Raw genomic sequence first — 23,651 nt, 5'->3', positions numbered from 1 at the left:
ACAAAAAAAAAGCCGGGCATGCTGGCGCGCGCCGGTAGTCCCAGCTACTCGGGAGGCTGAGGCAGGAGAATCAATCGCTTGAACTCGGGAGGCAGAGATTGTGGTGAGCCGAGATCGCGCCACTGCACTCCAGCCTGGGCAACAGAGCGAGACTCCGTCTCCAAAATAAAAAAAAGAAAGTATGAAACGATGAGCACAATGAGTAGCCAGCCGACTGCCCCACCTACCCAGCCGCTCCGGACTGCCGCCTGCGCCGAGCCCAGGCCGCCGAGCCCAGGCCGCCGAGCCTAGGCCGCCGACCCTGACTGAAACCGCCCCTGCTGAACTCAGCATAGCCAGTCCCGCAGCTGACCAATCGGAGCCCGCCCTTCCGGGGCCCGCCCCATTCCAGGAATCGACCTCCACACCGGCCTCGAAAATTGACCAATCGGTTGTGTAGTTCCGCTCTTAGTCCCGCCCCCACGCTGAAACTGCCACTTCGGATAGCCGAGTAACGCTCACCAGGCGTCCCGGCCCTGCCCCTCACCTGACCAATCAGGATGGCCGGCCGAGGACCCTAGAACGGCTCAGGCGGCTGCGGCGGCTACGGCGGCGCATGCTAGGGGATTCTGCCGGGTGAGTGCTGGGCAGCAGGACTGGGGTGGGGCGGAAGAGCTCGGCAGGAGGCCCCACGTGCATTCCCGCGAGGGGCTCGGGGGCCGCAGTGGAAAAGAAGGGGAGGCTACATCTGCCTCTGCCGGGGTCCCGCCTCGGCGTCCGCCCGCTCGCCCTCTGTTACTTCTGCGGCCCCGGTGTTTCTGGAGCGTCGCTTTCCCGGTGTCTCTGCTCAGCGTTTCCCTTTCCAAAGCGCGGCCGGGGCCAGGGTAGGGCAAGGCCAGCTGTGCCTTTTGACCCCGTGCGAAAACGGCGACCCTCTCACTACAGGGGTGTGGCCCAGAGCCACTTGGCCAGTTAGGGGTGGGGGCCGGGATCTTTGTCCTGCGGATCAAACAGTTGGCCCCTCTGGACTGCATCTCCGTGCCCCCCAGCCCTGCGGAGTAATATACGTGTGGGGAGGTTCCAGGGTAGTCGGCTTCTCTCTGCTCCAGACCTTGCACCCGATCCTGAGTATCCTTGGAGGTGGGGGGCAAGGGCTGGGAGGAGGAGGCGGAGTTTTCCCAGGCTCCCCCACACTTCCAGGGAAAGGCTTTCCAAGAACCCTGAACTCATGGACCCTGGAGTCAAATTTTGGGTCACATCTAGCCTCTTGCTAGCTGTGTGACTTGGGGCAAGTCACATATGAAGTTGGTTTCTTCATATGTAAAAAGAAAGTGAAGGAGGAACGGAGGCAGGAAAGGAGGAAGAATCCCTTTTGAAGCCTGATTTGTATTGGATTCACCAGTTATAAAGCAAGCTTGTCCAAACCACTGCCCAGGGGGCGGAGGTTGCAGTGAGCCAAGAAAAAAAGTAAGCATGCCCTTGCCCCAGCCATTTTGCTAATAATAGACGTTTATTGAATGCTTACTATATACCACTGTAAGCACTGTATTAAGTAAGCACTGTACTGAGTGCTTTGTTTTTTGTGTTTTGTGCTTGTGTGTGACAGTCTTGCTCTGTCACCCAGGCTGGAGTGCAGTAGTGTGATCTCCACTCATTGCACCCTGCGCCTCCCAGGTTCAAGCGATTCTCCTGCCTCAGCAGCCTCCTGAGTAGCTGGGATTACAGGCGCCCACCACCACACCCGGCTAATTGTTTCTTCTTGTTGTTGTTTTTGAGACGGAGTCTCACCCTGTCGCCCAGGCTGGAGTGCAATGGTGCGATCTTGGCTCACCGCAACCTCCGCCTCCCTGGTTCAGGTGATTCTCCTGCCTCAGCCTCCCGAGTAGCTGGGATTACAGGTGCGTGCCACCAACTCCCGGCTAATTTTTGTATTTTTAGTAGCGACGGGGTCTCTTGCCATGTTGGCTAGGCTCATCTCAAACTCCTGACCTTAGGTGATCCTCCTGCCTCAGCCTCCCAAAGTGCTGGGATTACAGACGTGAGCCACTTGGCCTGTTTTTTTGTATTTTTGTATTTTTTTTTTTTACAGTGATGCGACCATGGCTCACTGCAGCCTGGGTCTCCTGGGCTAAAGCGATCCTCCTGAGTAGCTGGGGCTACAGACAAGTGCCACCATGGCCAGCTAATTAAATTTTTTTTTTTTTTGGCCGGGCACTGTGGCTCACGCCTGTAATCCCAGCACTTTGGGAGACCGAGGCAGGCGGATCACAAGGTCAGGAGATCGAGACCATCCTGGCTAACACGGTGAAACCCCGTTTCTACTAAAAATACAAAAAATCAGCTGGGCATGGTGGCGGGTGCCTGTAGTCCCAGCTACTTGGGAGGCTGAGGCAGGAAAATGGTGTGAACCCGGGAGTCGGAGCTTGCAGTGAGCCGAGATTGCGCCACTGCACTCCAGCCTGCGTGACAGAGCAAGACTCCGTTTCAAAAAAAAAAAAAACGAAAATTTTTTTTTTGTAGAAAAAAATGTTTCTACAAATGTTGTCCAGGCTTAACATGCTTTCTTTAATTCTAACAACAATCGTATGAGGTAGATACTGTTGTCGTCCAGCAGATGAGGAAACTGAGGCACAGAGAAGTTAAATAACTTGCCTGAGGCAGTACAGTTAAAGAGTGTCGAATGGGGGTCTCTGGCACCACAGGGCACCCTACTGAGCCCGGTGTCCTGCTGTCTTGACTTCAGGTAGAAGAGCTGGGCCTGGAACCCAGCCCTGAAGACATCCTGCGGCCCAGGGGCAAGTGACACCTGCTGAGAGAGGCCCAGGATGGTGGAGGCTGAGGAACTGGCACAGCTGCGGCTGCTCAATCTGGAGCTCCTGAGGCAGCTGTGGGTAGGGCAGGATGCTGTGCGGCGGTCAGTGGCCAGGGCAGCCTCAGAGGTGCGTGCCCGCCTTGGGAACCCCAGAGGAAGGGGCCGCCTGACCTTCAGGCCAGCATCCAGGCTTCTGGGCTCATCTTGTTCAACACGCCCATTTTACCGATGATGGGACATTGGGGGCTGGGGAGGGAAGAGACTGGCCTTGGTCACTGCTGAGGCCGGAGCAGGATGAGGTTGCAGGCATTGGTGCCTGGCGTAGGCCCGGTGGGTAGGTTCTGGCAGCCACTCACTGGGTGACCCGGCCCCTCTCTCCAGTCAAGCCTGGAATCCAGCAGCAGCTACAACTCAGAGACTCCATCGACCCCAGAGACATCCTCAACTTCCTTAAGCACCTCCTGCCCACGGGGCCGGTGGTCTGTGTGGGGCCCACCAGATGCCTGCCAAGGGGACCTCCGTGATGTGGCCAGATCGGGGATAGCCTCTCTCCCACCTGCCAAATGCCAGCACCAGGAGTCCCTGGGCCGACCAAGACCCCACTCAGCACCCTCGCTGGGTACCTCAAGCCTGAGGGACCCAGAGCCCTCAGGGAGGCTGGGTGATCCGGGACCCCAGAAGGCACAGGCCCTGAGGTCCATCCTGGCTCAACAGAGCAAACTGTCCAAGGTAACGTGGGAGAGCGGGACATCTGCTGATGGGAGGAGCTTCCTTGGGCCTCAGTTTCCCTATCTGACACATGTGCTTGTGGGAAGCCTCCCTTGCAGAATAAGAGGCTCCTGGGAGATACTGTGAGTTGGGTCTGGCTCAGCCTAAATGCTCGCTAGGTGGTAGCTGTGAGTTTCTCAGACACCACTTTGATAAGAGGCCAGGATTTGTTCACAGCCACACATAAAGTGGGGCCAAACATTTCCCTTCTTGCTCTTGTGCCCTTGGCTGAGCCCTGGGCTCCAAGTCAGGGTGTAAGTTAAGACACAGTCTCTCTGTCCCTCGAATTGCGGCTTCCTCTGGGCCAGGCCTCTTGGCTTAGTCCTTGTCCCTCTGTACTTTCTTCCTCAGCCCAGGGTGACCTTCTCTGAGGAGTCTGCAGTTCCTGAGAGGAGCTGGTGCCTTAGGCCATACCTGGGCTATGACTGGATTGCAGGTAAGGCGTGCTGCTGCCCTGCACACACTTTGCCTGGGAGTGGGAGGTGGAGGCCTGGGCTCCTCCATGCTCCTGTCTGAGCCTCCACCCGGTGCTGTTGCTTGTTTCTCTGACCGTGCCATCCTCTTTGGGGAGCACCCTCTTTTTTTTTTTTTTTTTTTTTGAGAGGGAGTCTCACTGTCGCCCAGGCTGGAGTGCAGTAGTGCGATGTTGGCTCATGGCAACCTCCACCTCCCAGGTTCAAGTGATTCTCATCCCTCGGCCTCTCGAGTAGCTGGGATTACAGGCAAGCACCACCACGCCTGGTAATTTTTTGTATTTTAAGTAGAGATGGGGTTTCCCTGTGTTGGCCAGGCTGGTCTCAAACTACTGAGCTCAAGATATCCACCTACCTTGGCCTCCCAAAGTGCTGGGATTACGGGAGTGAGACACCGCCCCCCATAGCCACGTTCTTTTTTTTCTTATTTATTTATTTATTTATTTATTTATTTATTTATTTTTGAGATAGAGTCTCGCTCTGTCGCCCAGGCTGGAGTGCAGTGGCGCAATCTCGGCTCACTGCAAGCTCTGCCTCCCAGGTTCATACCATTCTCCTGCCTCAGCCTCCTGAGTAGCTGGGACTACAGGCGCCCGCCACCACGCCTGGCTAATTTTTTTGTATTTTTTTTTTTTAGTAGAGATGGAATTTCACCGTGTTCGCTTGCCTCAGCCTTCCAAAGTGCTGGGATTACAGGCATGAGCCACCATGCCCGGCCTTTTTTTTTTTTTTGCTTTTTAAGAGAAGACAGGCCGGGCACAGTGACTCACGCCTGTAATCCCAGCACTTTGGGAGGCTGAGGTGGGCAGATCACGAGGTCAGGAGTTCGAGACCAGCTTGACCAACATGGTGAAACCCCCGTATCTACTAAAAATACAATAATTAGCCAGGTGTGGTGGCACGGGCCTGTAATCCCAGCTACTTGGGAGGCTGAGGCAAGAGAATTGTTCAAACCCAGGAGGCGGAGGTTGCAGTGAGCCGATATCACACCACTGCACTCCAGCCTGGGTGACAGAGTGAGACTCCGTCTCCAAAAAACAAACAAAACAAGATGAGCAGCAGTGAGAAGAAGGGGGAAGAGTAGAACAAAGAGTTTGGTCTGTCACTGACTGTGAGTATACAATTGCGATAACTCACTACCTTCACACCAGCCTCTGAGCACCTTCTGAGCCATGTCTGCTCTCTCAGCCTCAGGCACTGAGACGGTGCATCTGTTGAATGAATGAATGAGTCCCAGCTGCCGTATATTTGAACATTTGTTATGTGCCAGGCCCCTGCACAACTTCATACCAATGCTAGCTCTTTTCACGTTATTGTCCAGCTCTCCCCGATAGCAACCTAACCTCAGCTGCCTTCTGGCTGGTTTCCCCCGGCCTGTGTCCTATTGCTGTCCATTGCATGTGTGTGTGTGTGTGTGTTTGTGTAAATACATAACATAAAATTTACCACTGTAGCATTTTTTTTTAGATGAAGTCTCACTCTTGTCACCCAGGCTAGAGTGCAATGGCGTGATCTCCGCTCACTGCAACCTCCGCCTCCCAGGTTCAAGCGATTCACCTGCCTCAGCCTCCCGAGTAGCTGGGATTACAGGTGCCTGCACCACGCCCAGCTAATTTTTGTATTTTTAGTAGAGAAGGGGTTTCACCATGTTGGCCAGGCTGGTCTGGAACTGACCTCAGGCGATCCGCCCGCCTCAGCCTCCCAAAGTGCTGGGATTACAGGCGTGAGCGACCGCTCCCAGCCACCTGTGGCATTTTTTAAGTGGACTGTTAAGCGGTGCCAAGTATGTCTACACTGTTGAGCTATCATTACTACCATCCACCTCCAGAGCTTTTTCATCTTCCCAAAAACTTCTCTCCCCATTAAATAATTACTCCCATTCCCCCTCCCTCCAGCCCTGGACACTCACCATTCTACTTTCTGTCCCTGTGAATTTGACTCTTCTAGGGACCTCATATAAGTGAAATCATATAGCCTTTGTTCTTTTGTACTGGCTTATTTTATTTAACATAATGGCCTCAAGATTTAGTCATGTTGTACTGTGTGTCAGAATTCCCTTCTTTTTTTTTTTTTTGTTTGTTTGTTTGTTTGTTTTGTTTTGAGAGAGAGTCGCACTGTGTCTCCCAGGCTGGAGTGCAGTGGTGCGATCTCGGCTCACTGCAACCTTCACCTCCCAGGTCTGAGTGGTTCTTGTGCCTCAGCCTCCCGAGTAGCAGGGATTACAGGTGTGCGCCACCACACCCAGCTAATTTTTGCATTTTCAGTAGAGATGGGGTTTCACTGTGTTGGCCAGGCTGGTCTCGAACTCCTGCACTCAAGTGATTCTCCTGCCTCGGCCTCCCAAAGTGCTGGGATTACAGATGTGAGCTGCTGTGCCTGGCTGGAATTCCCTTCATTTTTAAGGCTGAGTGACATTCCGTTGTGTGTAGATGCAACATGTTGTTTATCCGTTCATTCATGGATGGACACTTGGGTGGTTTCCATCTCTTGACTGTTGGGAATAATGCTGCCGGTGACATGGTTGTGCACTGTCATTTTTGACATAGCAGCCAGAGGGAATTTTTAAACATGGGAATCAGATCATGTCACTCCCCTACTCAGACCTCCCCATGGGCTTTTCCCAGCACTTACTATAAAATCCAAAATCCCTATCTAGAATTACGAGGCATGATCTGGCCTCTACTGGCCCCATGATGTGACCTCCCATCTTTCTTTCTTCCAGCCTCGCGGCCTCCTCCTTTTTTGTTTTTATTTTTTTCTCTGTTGCCCAGAGTCAAGTCCAGTGGTATGATTTCTGCTCATTGCAACCTCCGCTTCCTTGGTTCAAGCAATTCTCCTTCCTCAGCCTCCCAGGTAGCTGGGATTACAGACGTCCACTACCACGCTTGGCTTATTTTTGTATTTTTAGTAGAGACGGGGTTTCACCATGTTGGCCAGGCTGGTCTTGAACTCCTGACCTCAGGTGATCTGCCCGCCTTGGCCTCCCAAAGTGCTGGGATTACACACATAATGGGGTGGCCACAGGCATGGCAGGACCAGAAAGGAGGCCACGACCAGGCATGGTGGCTCACGCCTGTAATCCCAGCAATTTGGGAGGCCGAGGTGGGCGAATCACTTGAGGTCAGGAGTTCGAGACCAGCCTGGCCATCATGGTGAAACCCTGTCTCTACTAAAAATACAAAAATTAGCCAGGTGTGGTGGCAGGCACCTATAATCCCAGCTACTCAGGAGGCTGAGGCAGGAGAATCGTTTGAATCCAGGAAGTGGAAGCTGCAGTGAGCAGAGATCAAGCCACTGCACTCTAGCCTGGGCGACAAAGCGAGATTCTGTCTCAAAAAACAAGACAGGTGCACTGTGGAGTTGCTGAGAGCAAGTGGTGGCGGGGACACAGGCCCTGCCCTTGAGTACTTCTTGAACTTTCAGCTCACTGCCCTCCTTCCTGGTTCTGGGGAAATGGAGGCGGCCTGTCCCAATACCTGCTCTTGGTCCATGTGCTCTGCTCCCCTGCCTTTCCCGAGGTGACTGTCCATGCTGCCACCTGGGCCCTGGCCCTGCTCCAGCGTGCTCCGCCCCTCTGCTTCTGGCTCCTCCAGGGGTTCCTCCCCGTGATCCTCTCCCTCTCTGTCCTGCATCCTCATCCTGCCCCTCAGCATGAACACGAACGTGCAGGAAGCATTCTGGGAGCTGGTTGTATCTCATGCTCCCTGCACTGGGCACCACTCCAAGCTGTGCTCCCTGTTCCTCCTGCTAACTCCTTTGCCCTTCACAATAAGCTTGTTAGGTAGGCACCACCATGGTGCCCATTCACAGATGGGTAGGCTGAGGCCTAGTGAGACAGAATCTTACCAGCAGCTCACATCCAGTCGGGGTAAAGTGCAGTCTGTTATTTCTTATCCCGATGCCACATTTCTACCTTTAGCCCACATTTGCTTCCAGTGACTGCCTATTTTCTTGATAATAAAACTTCCTCTTCAAAAGGGCTGTCTAGCCTCGTTGCCTTCAGTTTCTCTCCACTACTATTTCTTTTTTTCTTTTTTTTTTTTTTTTTTGAGATGAAGTCTCGCTCTTTCACCCAGGCTGGAGTGCAGTGGAGTGATCTTGGCCCACTGCAACCTCCGCCTCCCAGGTTCAAGTGATTCTCATGTCTCAGCCACCTAAGTAGCTGGGATTACAGGCATGTGCCACTACACTCAGCTAATTTTTGTATTTTTAGCCAGAGACAGGGTTTCGCCATCTTGGCCAGTCTGGTCTGGAACTCCCGAAGTCAAGTGATCTGCCTGCCTTGGCCTCCCAAAGTGCTGGGATTACAGGCATGAGCCACTGTGTCCAGCCTCCACTACTATTTTTTATATCGGGCTTCAGCTCCCAGCATTTCATCAACATGGCCCTCAGTTGGGTCATCAGTGGCCTCCGTGGTGCCAACTCCCCAGCTTAGCCCTCATCTATACCTTCCTTTGAGCAGCAGGGGACACAGTGGTCACTCCCTCCCTGAAGCACTTTCTCCCCTAGACTTCTGGCCACTTGCTTCCTGGTTCTCCCCCATCTCTGTTGGTGCTCCTTCCCAGGCTTCTGGGGAAGGAAAGGTCCTTGTTCTGACTGCTGCACCCCTAGGCCTGGGACTTGGTCTTCTGACTCCTCCTCTCTATCTTCCCTCTGTGATCTCCCAAACACTGAGGTGTTTGGACACTTTCTCTACTTCTCCATTTGTATCTCTAGCCCACACCTCTCCTCCGAATTCCAGACTTGTATATCCCGCTGTCTTCTCCACATCAGCGTGAAGTTATTAACCTTCTGTCTGAAATCAAGGTCCTGATTTCCACTGCTGTGCTCCTCCTGCAGTCTTTCCTGTCTCCATAAATTGCAACTCCACATACTAAATAGGTCAGGCCATAAACTTGCTGGATTTACCATCCAGCTACATCCTGATACACCCAACATAAGGTGAAAATACTGTTTAGGCCGGGTGCGGTGGCTCACGCCTGTAATCACTTTGGGAGGCCGAGGTGGGCGGATCACGAGGTCAGGAGATCAAGACCATCCTGGCTAACATGGTGAAACCCCATCTCTACTAAAAATAGAAGAAAATAGCTGGGCGTGGTGGTGGGCACCTGTAGTCCTAGCTACTCTGGAGGCTGAGGCAGGAGAATGGCGTGAACCTGGGAGGTGGAGCTTGCAGTGAACCGAGATCGTGCCACTGCACTCCAGCCTGGGTGACAATGCGAGACTCCGTCTCAAAAAAAAAAAAAAAAAGAAAATACTGTTTAGTCAAAAAGGCATATAAGGCCAGGTGTGCTGGCTCACACCTGTAATCCCAGCACTTTGGGAGGCTGAGGTGGGTGGATCACTTGAGGTCAGGAGTTCAAGACCACCTTGGCCAACATGCTGAAATCCCATCTCCACTAAAAATGCAAAAATTAATTGGGTGTGGTGGCACCCGCCTATAATCCCAGCTACTCGGGAGGCTGAAGCAGGAGAATCGCTGCAACCGCAGAGGCAGAGGTTCCAGTGAGCCGAGATCATGCCACCTCACTCCAGCCTGGGCAACAGAGTGAGACTCTGTCTCAAAAAAAAATAAAAACAAAAACAAAAAGGCATTTAATACGCCTAACCTACCAAACATCCTAGCTTAGCTGAGCCTACCTTAAATGTGCGCAGAACACTGACATTAGCCTACAGTTGGAGAAAATGATCTAACACAAGCCTTTTTATAATGAAGTGTTGAATGTCTTATGTAACTTACTGATGTTCTGAATGTGATCACTTTTGTGCCATTGTAAAGTTGATAAATCATAACTTGAAAAATTCTGGCCAGGTATCGCAGTGGCTCACGCCTGTAATCCCAGCACTTTGGGAGGCCGAGGCAGGTGGATCAGGCCAGGAGTTTGAGAACAGCCTGGCCAAGATGGTGAAACCCTGTCTCTACTAAAAACACAAAAATTAGCTGGGTGTGGTGGCGCACACCTGTAATTCCAGCTATGTAGGTGGCTGAGACATGAGAATCGCTTGAACCTGGGAGGCAGAGGTTGCAGTGAGCTGAGGTCGCTCCACTGCATTCCAGCCTGGGCAACACAGTGAGATTCTCTCTCAAAAAAGTAAAAAAAGAAACATCCTAAGTCGAATCATGGTAAGTTGGGGGCTGCCCCTACCTCTCCCCAGCTGAATCCTAACTGATGCCTCTGCTTCCCCTCACCTTGACGCAGCCAGAGAAGGAATCCTGTAAAAATATGTGGCTGATATGATTGTGTCCCTCCCAGTCCCCAAACCCTCCTTGGGCTTCTTAACCTCATCTCCTCCACCCTCACTGCCTTCCTGCCACTTTCCCCTCCTGGCTGTTCCTCAGCTGAACCACGCACATGCCTACCCCGGGGCCTTTGTGCTTGCTCTTTCATCTGCCTGTGATGTCCTTCCTGGGAGGCCTCTGTGGCTTCTCCATGTCTCTGCTCAGGGTCATCTCACTCGGAGAGGCCTTCCCTGGTATGGCTGCCTGGCCGTACTAGGCTCTGACCCTGCTCTCTTGCTTTCTGGCAGGTGTCACCATTCAGTCTTGTATCACGGGTTTTTTTTTGGTGGCTAGTTCATCTCTTGCCACCTTACAGTGTAAGCCTCCTTAAGGCCAGGGGCTTTGTCTGTTTAGTTCCTGGCACATAAAACAGCATCTAGCGCTGTCATAAGGGCTCTGTCGATATTTTTTCCATGGATGGTTGGCTATGCATCAGGGTAGACAGACACTGAAACCAACCAACAGTCCCAGTGACTGGAGGGGCCCTCCTGGTCTGTTTGAGGCACAGTAGGGGTGAAGCAGGTGGCCTGGGGTGCCAGGGCTGATTGTCTCTCTAAGCCTTGGCCGGTGGCCACACAGCAGCCCCCAGCCCCTCTCCCGTCAGCTGCCTGGTGCTTTGCCCACACCAGGGTCTCTGGACACCAGCTCTTCTATCACCAGCCAGCCTGAGGCCTTCTTCTCGAAGCTGCAGGAGTTTCGGGAAACCAACAAGGAGGAGTGTATCTGCAGCCATCCTGAGTGAGCAGGGGTGGGCGAGGGTGGGCGAGGGCGGCTGAGCGGCTCCATCCCCCGGCCTTCTCATCCCCTTCGCCCTCTCAGACCCCAGTTCCTAGGCCTGCGCGAGAGCAGTGGCAGCGGCGTGGAGGAAGACCATGAATGTGAGTGCGGGCCCTCGGCTAGGCCGCTGAGTAGTCCTGGCCTCCCCTGCCCTAGAGCAGTCCCATTTGAGGTTTGGGGCCTGGGGAGGCCCCTGAGGTGTTGAGACTCGTGGAGGGAGGCCTGCAGTCTGGACAGGGTGGCCAAGCCCTGGTAGGTTGGAGTGAGCTAAGGCCTGGCCACCGAATTAGGGGCTGCCCTGTGTGACACCATCCCACCCTCCCCAGCAGTGCCCCTGTGCTGGTGGGACTCCATCCCAGCTCCTGAGAGCCCCAGGAGGATGTCCCTCCCCACCCCTTAGGGCGTGGGCCCCAGGTTCTGGGAGGAAAGGGGTTAGGAGGAAATGGGCCGAAGGGCTTCCCAGAGGGATTGGCAGCTTGTGTGGTTGGGGGCTGCTGAGGGCAGCATGGGGCCTGGGGACCTGGGTTCCTGGCTCAGGGAGAGCTGCGGCTTCTCATGGGTCTCGCAGGCATGTACTGTTACCGTGTCAACCGGCGCCTGTTCCTGGTGCCTGTGGATCCCGGCACCCCCTGCCGCCTGTGCAAGACACCGCGAGACCAGCAGGGCCCTGGGACCCTGGCGAAGCCAGCGCAGGTCAGGTGAGTGACCAGAGTATTGGGACACCTTGGAGGACAGAGCCTGAACTACTGGTTTTGAGAAAAGATGGGCCTGGGCGTGGGCCCCCAACCGCTGGGAGGCTCCTCAGGGGTCCCCCACTGCCCCCCTGCGCAGGGTGAGCATCCCGCTGTCGATCCTGGAGCCCCCGCACCGGTACCACATCCACCGGCGAAAGAGCTTTGACGCCTCTGACACACTGGCTCTGCCCCGGGTGAGCAGCCACATGGGGCTGGATGGTGATGAGGGTGGGGCTGGCCCAGACTGGCCCAGGTCCCCAGGGAGGGTCGTAGAGCGAGGCTAGGGTCGACAAGGGTGAGCACCCAAGTCTCTGGAGCACAGCCTGGGCCTCTTCCATCACCCACACCTGTACCTAAGGGAGGTAGGACCCCTCACTCCACGTACCCCGGGGCTTCCAGGGTGATCTGCCTGCGGGCTGGCATGACATGAATGGGCCCTGTTTATTATGCTCTTGTGTACTGCAGGCACAGTCCTTAGGGGGCTTATCTCATGGAGCCCCCACAGCAGCCAGGAGTGTAGGCAGTGCTGTACCCCCACCCTGCAGATGGGGAGACCGAAGCAGAGGGGGAGGCGCCTTGGTGGAGGAGCTGGAATTTGAACCTAGGTCTCTGTGCTTTTTTTTTTTGAGACTGAGTTTTGTTCTTACTGCCCAGGCTGGAGTGCACTGGCACGGTCTCAGCTCACTGTAGCCTCCACTGTAGTCCCAGCTACTTGGGAGGCTGAGGTGGGAGGATCGCTTGAACCCGGGAGGCGGAAGCTGCAGTGAGCTGAGATCTCACCACCGCACTGCAGCCTGGGTGACAGAGTGAGACTCCATCTCAAAAAAAAAAAATGTCCTTTCCTATGTCTCCAGGTCGGGATGGGGGGCCAGTGGCAACTCCCCCTGACTCCTAAATTGAGAGTAGGGCAGCTGGGGTCAGAGGAGGAGAAGGATGCAGAGGAAAGTCAGTTTGCTGGTCCCTAAAATGGACATAACAGCGCCATCCTCAGGGATGTTGGTGGTGAGGTGGAGCTGTTCAGTGAAGCAATACATGCGGGCGCTTGGAGAGCCCACAGCAGGAAGCGCTCTGTGATTGTCACTGTCACTGACCTGTCCTCCTCCCACTTCAGCTCTCAGGGCCCCAGGGATGGCTGGATCTGCCAGGATAAGAAAGGGGAGACCTGGGGTAATCTTGTGGGTAGACACAGGCCCTGCCCTGGTGGGGGCCTCCTTCCTAATGGGGGGCACAGTCCCTACCTGATGAGGGTGTGCCCAGTCAGTGGGGAGCCTGTCCCAGGTCAGGCACTTTTAACCCCTTCCTTCCACAGCACTGCCTGCTGGGCTGGGACATTTTCCCTCCGAAGTCTGAGAAAAGCTCAGCCCCCAGGAACCTGGACCTCTGGTCCTCTGTCTCCGCTGAGGCCCAGCACCAGAAGCTGTCAGGCACCAGCAGCCCTTTTCACCTGGTACGGTCCAGATCGCATCCTAGCCTGGGGTGCCCCCTAGAGGGACAGAGACCTCGCAGCAGGCCTGGGGACTGCAGAGTCTCCTGGGGGGTAGGATTGAGGTGGGGAGGATAGAGCCTGGGAGTGTCTCTCTGCAGGGTCCAGCCCTCCAGCCCTGACCCTAGCCATCCCTCGGAACTCCTCTGCTCCCTGCCGCCTGCCCTGCTCCACCCAGGAAGGCCACCGTGACTGCAAGATTCAGGAGGGAATGTGGCTGGAACTGGGGATGACCTGTCCCTTTCAAGTGGCCCCCCTGAGACTTCCCTATTCCCCATCCAGGCCTCGCCAGTGCAGGTGCCGCCCCTGACCCCGACCTGGTCAGTGCCCCAGGTCCCTCGGCCCCACGTCCCATGGCAGAAGCCCTGAGGACTGACTCCTGGAGGAGAACAGCATTCCCGCTGCCTCCAGCCTCTCCCCTCTGGCCGGCGCACCCAGGAGATGGAAGCCTCTGCCCGCCCAGCTCAGGCCCGGCTGTCCTAGGTTGGGCAGGTGGGTGGACCCAGGCTTGTCTGCTGCCTGGGTTCCAGAGAGGGAGGACCCTGGGGTAGAGGGTGAGGGATTCTGTGGAAGTTTGTAAATAAAGCTCAGTGCTCTGCAGCTCGAGTCCCACGTGTGCTGGTTCCATCCTGCTAATGCACTTGAGGCCCAGAAGGCACTCTGGCCTCTCAGCCTGCCCTCCCGGCACCTGCGGAAGGAAGATACTGCAACTACCGGGACTGGGCAGTGTGTGTCCGTCACCATGAGGGTGGCTCCTTCCGCAGATCCCCAGCTCTGGGTAGTGGCCTCCACCAGATGGGGGAGGGGGGTCCCCTAGGCAGGCTGGGCCAAGGTTATTAAAAAGTCATTTCAGTGAGGGCCTCCGCTGAAGCCGTGAGTCGTGTTGAGTGACTGAGCTCTCTCCTTCCTGGTCCCAGAACCGGGATCCATTGACAGAAGGGCTCTCTGGAAGTCCCTGGGGTCACATGGCTCCTCCACCCAGCCCTGGCAGCCGCGGGTCATTCAGAGCCCCAGCAGGGACAGATGAGGAAACAGGGCTGGGCAGTGAGTTGGAGGCAAGGTTAGCAGACAGCCCAGATGTCCAGTCTGGGAGAGTAGGCAGCGCCCTGTCTTTCACTCACCTCTTGTATATGTTGGTTGCATAATATGAAATTCCTGTTTTTATAAGTGGAATAAATGTGGAAACGAGGCATGAACTTTCTCTAAGGTTTCTCGGCTTAGAGATGGAACTGGGCTATGCTGTCCTGGGGTTTTTTCCTGGAGTTTATGAAGCTATAAAAACCTTTCCCTCTCTCTGGAGAAACAAAGTCTGAGTCCCTGCTTTCAATTATTTTGGGTATACAGAAGTAGAATTGCAGGATTAGAAGGTGATTCTATGTTTTTTTATTTTTGAGACAGGATCTCACTTTGTCACTCAGGCTGGAGTGCAGTGGTGCCATCTTCACCCACTGCAGCCTCGACCTCTTAAGCTCAAGTGATTGATTCTCTTGCCTTAGCCCCCCAGGTAGCTGAGACTACAGGCGTGTGCTACCATGCCTGGCTAATTTTTTTGTACTTTTTGTGGAGAAGGGGTTTCACTATGTTGCCGAGGCTGGTCTTGAACTCCTGAGATCAAGCGATCTGCCACCTTAGCCTCCCAAAGTGCTGGGATTACAGGCGTGAGCTACCACCTCCGGCCAATAATTCTATTTTTAATTTTTCGAGGAACTGCTATACTGTTTTACTTTCCGACCAGTGATGCACAGGAGTTCCAATTTTTCCTCATCCTCAACAGCACTTGCTATTTTCCAGTTTTTCGATAGTACCCATCCTACTATAACCATAATGAGTGTATCTCATTGTGGTTTTTATTAGCATTTCCCTAAGGATTAGTGAAGTTGAGCATGTTTTAATGTGCTTATTGGTCATTTGTGTATTTTTAAAATATTTATTAATAGTCTTTTTTTAACTGAAGTTCAGGAGTACATCTTTATTAGTTTATTTTTAATAGAGACAGGGTCTTGCTATGTTGTCCAGGCCTCAGGCTATTCCTACCTGGGCCTCCCAAAATGCTGGGATTATAGGCACAAGCCACTGTACCCGGCCTGTTTGTAATATCTTCTTTGGAGAAGTCAGGTCCTTTGTCCCATATTTCAGTTGGGCTTGGTTTGTTGTTCCATGTGTAATTTTGAGTCAGAGAACCTGTGGGAGTCAGTGGTTTCTTTAGAAATTCTTTGGCCAGAGGGAGAAGATAATTCAAAGCCTTTCTGTCAAACAAAAGTTACAAAATTAGGCTGGGCTTGGTGGCTCACTCCTGTAATCCCAGCAGTTTGGGAGGCCGAGGCAGGAGGATCACTTGAGGTCAGGAGTTCGTGACCAGCCTGGCCAACATGGCGATACCTTGTCTCTACTAAAAATACAAAAATTAGCTGGGGATGGTGATGCACACCTGTAATCCCAGCTACTCGGGAGTCTGAGGCGGGAGAATGGCTTGAACCTGGGAGGCAGAGGTTGCAGTGAGCTGGATCATGCCACTGCACTCCAGCCTGGGTGACAGAGTGATACTCTGTCTCAAAAAAAAAAAAGTTACAAAATTTAGGCCAGGTGCCGTGGCTCACCCCTATAATCCCAGCACTTTGGGAGGCCAAGGCAGGCTGATCATTTGAGGTCAGCAGTTTGAGACCAGCCTGGCCAACGTGGCAAAACCCCATCTCTACTAAAAATTTAAAAATTAGCCAGACATGGTGGCACGTGCCTGTAATCCCAGCTACTTGGGAGGCAGAGGCATGAGAATCACTTGAACCCAGGAGGCGGAAGTTGCAGTGAGCCGAGATAGTGCCATTGCACTCCAGCTTGGGGGACAGAGCAAGACTCTGTCTCAAAAAAAAAAAAAAATTACAAAATTTACAAAGCTAAGATCAGCTTACAGATTTAGCTGTGTATAACAGAAGTCCAAAACAGCAACAGCCTAACCCAGAGAGAAATGCTTCTTTCCCATCACCGTACAGGCTGGAATGCCGCCACAGGGCCCATAATGCATCAGGGTGCGTGGTTTCTCTGGAAAAAGTTCTTTTGAAACTTTGGAAGACTTCCAGCTTGCTTGCTTCCAGTAAGTTCCCCCAGTAAGTTCCATGCACGAGAACCACAGCCCAAAGTCTGTAGACGCTGCGCTGAATGAAACCTGTGGTGCCATAGCCTGAAAGACCCTCTTTGTGTGGCAGCAAATAACTCCTGTCTTCCCACGTACTGACCTCTGTGCTCTGCCTGTTCCTGGCTGTCTCTTCAGAAGGCAGCCTCCTTGGGGCCATCTGGAGCAATCGGCGGGCGTAGGAAGACCACAGCCTGAACCAGATCCTTCCTGCTTGTCGCTTGAGAACTCTTTTTAATTTTTGAGACAGGGTCTGTCGCTTAGGCTAGAGTGCAGTGGTGCAATCTTGGCTCACTGCAACGTCCTTCTTGCGAGTTCAAGCGATTCTCATGCCTCAGCCTCCCGAGTACCTGGGATTACAGGCGCCCGCCACCATGCCCGGCTAATTTTTGTATTTTTAATAGAGAAGAGGTTTCTCCATGTTGGCCAGGCTGGTCTCAAACTCCTGGCCTCAAGTAATCCACCTGCCTTGACTTCCCAAAGTGCTGGGATTACAGGCGTGAGCCACTGCCCCTGGCCTCCAGAGAACGGCAGGGAGGTGCTTGAGAAAGCCCTAGGCCTGTGGCTGCCTCTCCAGTCACTTCTTAGGACTGATTTCAGCATGGGATACAGGCTTATTCAAGCTGAAGGGGCCCCAAGAATGAAGGTTCCAGTCAGGAGGCCCCTAGAGCAGAGCCCATGTCTTGCAGCTCTCTGGCACCCACACAGTTCCATTTCGTGAATGTCCCCACTGCCCTCCCAGGTACTTGCAAGCTGTTCTTAATTCTCCCGGGCCTTTCACCCCTACAACTTGGGGTCACCCTGGATGCTCGTCTTGTCTCCCACCCTTGCCCCATCCATGTCTCAGCTTGGAGGTCTCTTCTTTCAAGAGGTCCTCCCTGAACCTCTGGGTTCTCAGATCTGCCCCCGCCATTACACAGCCTGCCTTCCTGCTCTTCTCCAAGGCTCCTGAGTAGTAGTATTAAGTAACTAACAGTGAGATGCATTGCCTAAGCTCTCTCCCCTGCGAGAATTGCAGCTTCCTGAAAACAGAGATGGCATTGTTTTTCTTCATTGAAATACTTTCGTATTGTACTTTTTCAAAAGTACTGGCTAAACTGTGTTCCAGAATTTGGCTTTTCCCTCTAGCCTGGTTTCTCACCTGCCTTGTGAAGGTTGTTGGACAAATACTTTCATTTCTCTGCATGAAAGGACCCTAGTGCTTGGGCACAGTCCTGATACACCTTACATGCACCCCCTCTCCCATATTGATAGCGTTCTTTTCTTTTTTTGTGCCTTCTGAGTATGTACTGTAAATCCCAAAGGAAAAAGGCAAGATCACCTACTTCTCCCAAAACTAGTGTCTTGTGTTGGTCATTTAGAAATAAGAAAGATCTGACTCCTCCATTGCCTGCACCACAGCTTAGAAACATGACCCTGGCCAGGCAGCAGCCTGAAGTTTGTCTTCTTGGAGCTAACCATGCTGGAGACAGTCAGCTGAGGACGTGAGAAAAGGCAGGAGCTCAAATCCAGCCTGGGCAACATAGCAAGACCCCATCTCTCTTAAAAAAAAAAAAAAAAAAAGGCCGGGCGCAGTGGCTCATGCCTGTAATCCTAGCACTTTGGGAGGCCGAGGTGGGCGGATCACGAGGTCAGAAGACGAGACCATCCTGGCTAACACGGTGAAACCCCGTCTCTACTAAAAAATACAAAAGAATTAGCCGGGCATGGTGGCGGGCGCCTGTAGTCCCAGCTTCTCCGGAGGCTGTGGCAGGAGAATGGCGTGAACCCGGGAGGTGGAGCTTGCAGTGAGCCAAGATCGCGCCACTGCACTCCAGCCTGGGCGACAGAGTGAGACTCCGTCTCAAAAAAAAAAAGAGGCTGGGCATGGTGGTTCACGTCTGTAATCCCAGAACTTTGGGAGGCTGAGGCGGGTGGATCACTTGAGGTCAGGAGTTTGAGACCAGCCTGGCCAAAATGGTGAAACCCTGTCTCTGTGAAAAATACAAAAATTAGCTGGGCATATTGGCAAGCACCTATAATCCCAGCTACTTGGGAAATTGAGGTATGTGAATCACTTGAACTTGAGAGGCGGAGGTTGCAGCAAGCTAAGATCGTGCTATTGCACTCCAGCCTGGGTGACAGAATGAGACTCCGCCTCAAAAAATAAAAATAATTAAAATAAGAGCTTTTTTAGAGACAGGTTCTTGCCCTTGCCCAGGCTGGAGCACAGTGGCTATTTACCCCCCTGCTGATCAGCACTGGAGTTTTGACCTGCTCTGTTTGCAACCTGAGCTGGTTTAACCCTCCTTAGGCAACCTGGCTTCAAGGAGGTCACCATACTGATGCTCAAGTTAGTGCAGACACCCCATCAGCATAGGGCACCAAAGCCCAGAACTGGGCACAAGTGATCCTCCCGCCTCAGCCTCCTGAATAGGTGAGACAACAGGCGAGCACCACCACACCTAACAAGGCAGGGAGATGGATTCCTCAATAGAAAGGTGTGGAGCTGGCCGGGTGCGCTGGCTCACGCCTGTAATTCCAGCACTTTGGGAGGCCAAGGTGGGCGGATCATGAGGTCATGAGATCGAGACCATCCTGGCCAACATGGTGAAACCTCGTCTCTACTAAAAATACAAAAATTAGCTGGGTGTGGTGGTGCGTGCCTGTAGTCCCAGCTATTCGGGAGGCTGAGGCAGGAGAATCGCTTGAACCTGGGAGGTGGAGCTTGCAGGGAGCCGAGATCGCACTGTTGCACTCCAGCCTGGGCGACAGAGTGAGATTCTGTCTCAAAAAAAAAAAAAAAATGTGTAGAGCTGATGAATGCTCTCCAAATGGAACCCAACTCCTTGATACGGTCGGTAATGCCTCCACCATTCCCCCACTCACTCATTCATTCACCAGCCACGTGTTCGACTCCTACTGTGTGCCAGGCACTGTTCTAGGCTCTGCAGATGCAGCAGTGAAGCAGACAACACTAGCACCCACAGCCACAGGAGCCTGCCCCCTGGAGCTTCCCTGCTGCTGGGTGGGGAGCTGCAGTCTGAAATAAGCCAGTAAATAGAAAATGTGTCAGATGGCGGGCAGTGCTGGGAAGAAAACCAGAGTGGCCCGACCACGCTTCCCTGACCCACGTCTCACACCTCCCACACCCCTCCCAGGCGAGGCTCCAGCTCTGCTGAAGCTTTTTTCTGGGTCTTAAACCGGCAGGCTCCCCCTGGCCTCTGGGTCTTTATCCACTCCATTGCCTCTGCCCAAAGCTCTCTTCCACCCAGTGAACTCCTATTCAGGCCTCAGCTTCTATTTCCACTCCTCAGAGCCCTTCCTGATCCTACTGAACTGGCCAAGGCTCCTGGAGTTGGGTTCTGCAGCATCCCCATTGTAGACTTTGTGACACTTGACTGTAAGCTGCTCCACAGCAGGAACCAAGCCTGTCCTGTCCTTGGCGCTCTCCCCACGGCCTAGTACAGCATGTGGCATATGATAGACGTTCAATAAATAAATGTTGAATGAATGATGGAGTAAATGAGCTCCCAGGTCTTGGGAAGGTAGGCCTGGCAGCCCTGAGACCCGAGGTTTCTGTTTCCTGGGAATCTAGCACTGGGGCTGAGCTGCTGCTGTTCTAGCTTGCGCTGGTTTCTGCGCATCTGCTGCTCTAGGCCTCAGACAGATTGTGGGGTCTCGGCTCAGCACCAGTCTCCCAGGGAAGTCTAGACCCCTGGGGTGGACGGTAGGGAGTGGCTGGGGACAGCTGAAACATCTTCATCTGGGAAACTCTACGTCCGCCATCCATTGGCAGCTGCAGGGCCCAGTCCCTTGGCGTGCAGATGGAAGTGTATGGAAATAACCCCACCTTCCCTCCCTCAGGCCACTTTTAACCTCCCAGGCAAGACAAGGACCTGTTGGCTACTGATTGCCACACTCTGAGAGGGAGGCTGCAAAGGGGAATTCTCCCTGGAGGGGTTGGGTGACCCTTCCACTCCCACTTCATCATGAGGTGAAGCGTGCATGGCCCAGAAACACACACACAGCTGGATTTTCCCCCTCTGCCTTTGGAAAGTGGCATTCAGATGTTCTGAGAATGCACACTGGCTCAATGCAGACTTGGCTGTAGGTTTGCTGAACTTTTCAGCCCAGTCTGTGGGAGGACATAGAGTGTAGCTCCGAACACCCACCCTTGGTGTTGCCACCCACTGACTGCGTGACAGCAGCCGTGTCACTTAGCCTTTCTGTATGTAGCTCAGTTTTGTCATCTGCACACGGGCGATAACTCCAAGAAAAGGTGAACCAGATCCAACCTGCAGAGACCCGGGCATGTGGTCTGACGGGGAGGGGAGCTGTGATAAATGGTAAGACAAGACTGTCATCAGCTCTTCCATCATAAGATTGATGCCATCCTGTTGCCTGGAATGGAACTTGCCCCCTGAGTTTGCTCCAGCTCATGCCTTCCCCAGGATGATAAGAGGGAATGGAAGCAGGGCATGGAGTCCTTTGATCCAGTGGCCTTCACCCCCAGCTCCTGGAGGGGCTATTGCTGGGAGCCAATGCAGGCAGCAGCTTTCTTGCCAGTTTCATTAGCGTGGAGGCTCTGAGGACAGGGAGGGAGGAGGGATGTGGGTGGGCAGGACCCTCCCTGGGGCCAGCGCTGAGGCTGTGAGGGTGGATGGCTGAAGCCTTGCAGGAAGTTTTGAGAGGAAGCTGGGCCCACAGGATTGTGATGTGATCAGTTGGGGTGGCGTAAGAGTGCCTGATGATGGTTTGGGTGGCCTTTGGGGACATCCCCTGTCATGGCATCACCACGCTGAGCTCTGACCACACTCTCTTTGGCCCTCTTTGTCTGTGGCTAAGGGGTTGGCAACATAGCCTCTGAAACTCAGCAGAAACCCCTCTGCTTCCCCCAGCCCTGCCTCCTCTATCCCCCAACATTGTTGATGGGATACCAGAGGCACCCAGGTGTCCTGGGCCTCCAGCTCCCGAGGCAAGGAAGCCTTTCTTGGCCATCCAGGACTCATGAGATCTCAGCCAGTGGAGAAGGGGAGAGGGAGGGCTTTGAGAATTCCCCAGGCCTCAGATTTGGTGGGGGAACCCTTCCTGTCCACCAGGATTGAGGGTTACAGAACACCCCAGCCTCGAGGGAGAACTAGCTGCCCCCCATCCCATTCCCAGCAAATTCTGACAAACACCCCCGACTCCCGTGGTGGAAGTTTGCCAGGTGTCAACTAAAGAAAATAAAAAGCTTCTGAAGAATAGTTCGGGCTGGGTGTGGTAGCTCACACTTGTAATCCCAGTAATTTGGGAGGCTGAAGACAGTGGATTACCCGAGCCCAGGAGTTTAAGAGCAGCCTGGGCAACATGTAGAGATGAAACCCCATCTCTACTGAAAATACAAAAATTAGCCAGGCATGGTGACATGCATCTGTGGTTCCCAGCTACTGGGTAGGCTGAGGTGGGAGGATCACCTGAGCCCAGGGAGATCTGAGACTGCAGTGTGTGGTGATCACAACACCGCACTCCAGCCTGAGCAACAGAGTAAGACCATGTCTAAAAATAAATAAATAAATAAAAATGCCAGGCGCAGTGGCTCAAGCCTGTAATCCCAGCACTTCGGGAGGCCAAGGTGGGCGGATCACTTGAGGTCGGGAGTTCGAGACCAGTCTGATCAACATGGAGAAACCCAGTCTCTACTAAAAATACAAAATAGCCGGGCGTGGTGGCACATGCCTGTAATGTCAGCTACTCGGGAGGCTGAGGCAGGAGAATCGCTTGAACCCGGGAGGCGGAGGTTGCAGTGAGCTGAGATCGCGCCATTGCATTCCAGCCTGGGCAACAAAAGTGAAACTCTGTCTCAAAAACAAAAAACAAAAACTTAAGAGTTCTTTTTATTCAGAAGTTTTACCAGGACTATTGCCCGAGCCTATTGCCCGAGCCTATTGCCTGAGAGCAGCCCCGTGGAGGGGTTCTATCAGCTGCTCTGGCAGTTTCAGTTCACAGTTTATGTACAGGTGGTGAAGCTGTAATATGTACAAAATCACATCGAGGTTTGGGTATAGGGTACATCTGGCTATAGATGACTAAAGCACATCATCTGGCTATAGATGACTAAAGCACATCTGCTGAATCGATTGTGGAGGCAGAATCACTAACCCCACCAGATGGTATCTTATGTGTAGGAAAAAGCAAGCCTGGGGCCATTTATCTTTCAAGGAATATAGTGACTCACGCAAGAGACATGGGGCTCTATTCTGTTTTGTCTTCAAAGCATCCCTCCAGAGAGCTGCCCATTGTCACAGAGCCAGCGGCTTGTGAATCCGCTCAAGCAGAAATGAGCAAACATAACTTCTTACATTTGCTACTTAGGCTCACCCAGGAGAGGAAGCAGCCCCAGGTGCCAGCTGTGTGTTGCAGAACACTGGACCCGGAGCCTTAGCCTGGGGGTCAGTGTTGGCTGCTGCTCCTGGACAAGTCAGTGGGCCTCTCTGAGCCTCAGTTTCCTCATCTGTAGAAAGGGGATTAGAATGCTACCTACTGGGCCAGGCACCGTGGCTCACACCTATAATGCCAACACTTTGGGAGGCCAAGGTGGGTGGATTGCTTGAGCCCAGGAGCTCGAGACCGGCTTGGGCAACATAGGGAGACCCCGTCTCTACAAAAGAATTTAAAAAATTAGCCAGGTGTGGTGGCACGAACCTGTGGTTCCAGCCACTTGGGAAGCTGAGGCAGGAGGATCACTTGAGCCCAGGAGTTGGAAGCTGCAGTGAGCCACGGTCGAGCTACTGCACTCCAGCCTGGGTGACAGAGCAAGACCCTGTTTCAAAAAACAAAACAAAACAAAACAAAACAACAACAAAAAACCAGAAAACCAAGAATGTTATCTACTGCATTGGGGTTTTTAGAGGATGAAATTAGATGATCAGGAGATGAAATGCGTAGTGCAGTACTGGGCCTAATAAATGTGCAACATTATTATTTGAAACCAGGGCCTTTGTGCATATTGGCAGATGAGGATCCTGTCTCTAGAGGGGTTCACCCCACCTGGCCGGATACACAGTAAGGAATGAGCCGGGTGGGAGCAGGGGAAGTTTCAGGTGATTTCTCCATGAAATGATGGACACAGAGCGCTGGCCCAGTGTCTGTGCTGGAGTAGGGCCCTGCAGGCCTCCATGCCTGGGAGGGTCAGAGGCCTAAAAGCCACTCAGGCCCTTCCAGGAATCTTTGGGTGGGAACTCTAAGGACCTTGTA

At 53.4% G+C, this 23,651-nt stretch overlaps 1 protein-coding gene across 5 annotated transcripts; it reads left to right on the top strand.

Moving 5' to 3' along the window:
• Window positions 1-468: 468 nt before the first annotated feature.
• Window positions 469-13,906, top strand: MIIP (migration and invasion inhibitory protein). Of its 5 annotated transcripts, none has more exons than XM_054541659.2 (11): window positions 643-863; window positions 1,308-1,446; window positions 2,723-2,870; window positions 3,173-3,520; window positions 3,911-3,995; window positions 10,942-11,050; window positions 11,132-11,190; window positions 11,658-11,787; window positions 11,921-12,017; window positions 13,133-13,270; window positions 13,589-13,906. In XM_054541659.2, exons 3-11 carry the CDS (start codon window positions 2,805-2,807, stop codon window positions 13,673-13,675), a joined length of 1,119 nt encoding a protein of 372 aa, XP_054397634.1. In that variant the 5' UTR covers window positions 643-863; window positions 1,308-1,446; window positions 2,723-2,804; the 3' UTR covers window positions 13,676-13,906. The 5 variants fall into 5 exon arrangements, with proteins under 5 accessions (XP_024108680.2, XP_002811532.3, XP_054397623.1 ...); XM_054541643.2 differs by having other exon boundaries at window positions 2,723-2,918; XM_024252912.3 differs by lacking the exons at window positions 643-863; window positions 1,308-1,446 and adding an exon at window positions 469-615.
• The last annotated feature ends 9,745 nt before the right edge of the window (window positions 13,907-23,651 follow it).

This window comes from Pongo abelii, chromosome 1, assembly GCF_028885655.2.
Source record: "Pongo abelii isolate AG06213 chromosome 1, NHGRI_mPonAbe1-v2.0_pri, whole genome shotgun sequence".
In the NCBI taxonomy this organism is placed as follows: Eukaryota; Metazoa; Chordata; class Mammalia; order Primates; family Hominidae; genus Pongo; species Pongo abelii.
The sequence above is the reverse complement of the archived record's forward strand: the minus strand, read 5'-3'. Positions and strand labels throughout refer to the sequence as shown.

Excerpts from the sequence above, each read along its gene's own strand:
- MIIP (XM_002811486.5), top strand. The coding sequence starts at position 2,805 with ATGGTGGAGGCTGAGGAACTGGCACAGCTGCGGCTGCTCAATCTGGAG. Across the intron at positions 2,919-3,172 it reads TGGCCAGGGCAGCCTCAGAG|TCAAGCCTGGAATCCAGCAG; the intron begins GTGCGTGCCCGC and ends CCCTCTCTCCAG. Across the intron at positions 11,191-11,657 it reads CGTGGAGGAAGACCATGAAT|GCATGTACTGTTACCGTGTC; the intron begins GTGAGTGCGGGC and ends TGGGTCTCGCAG.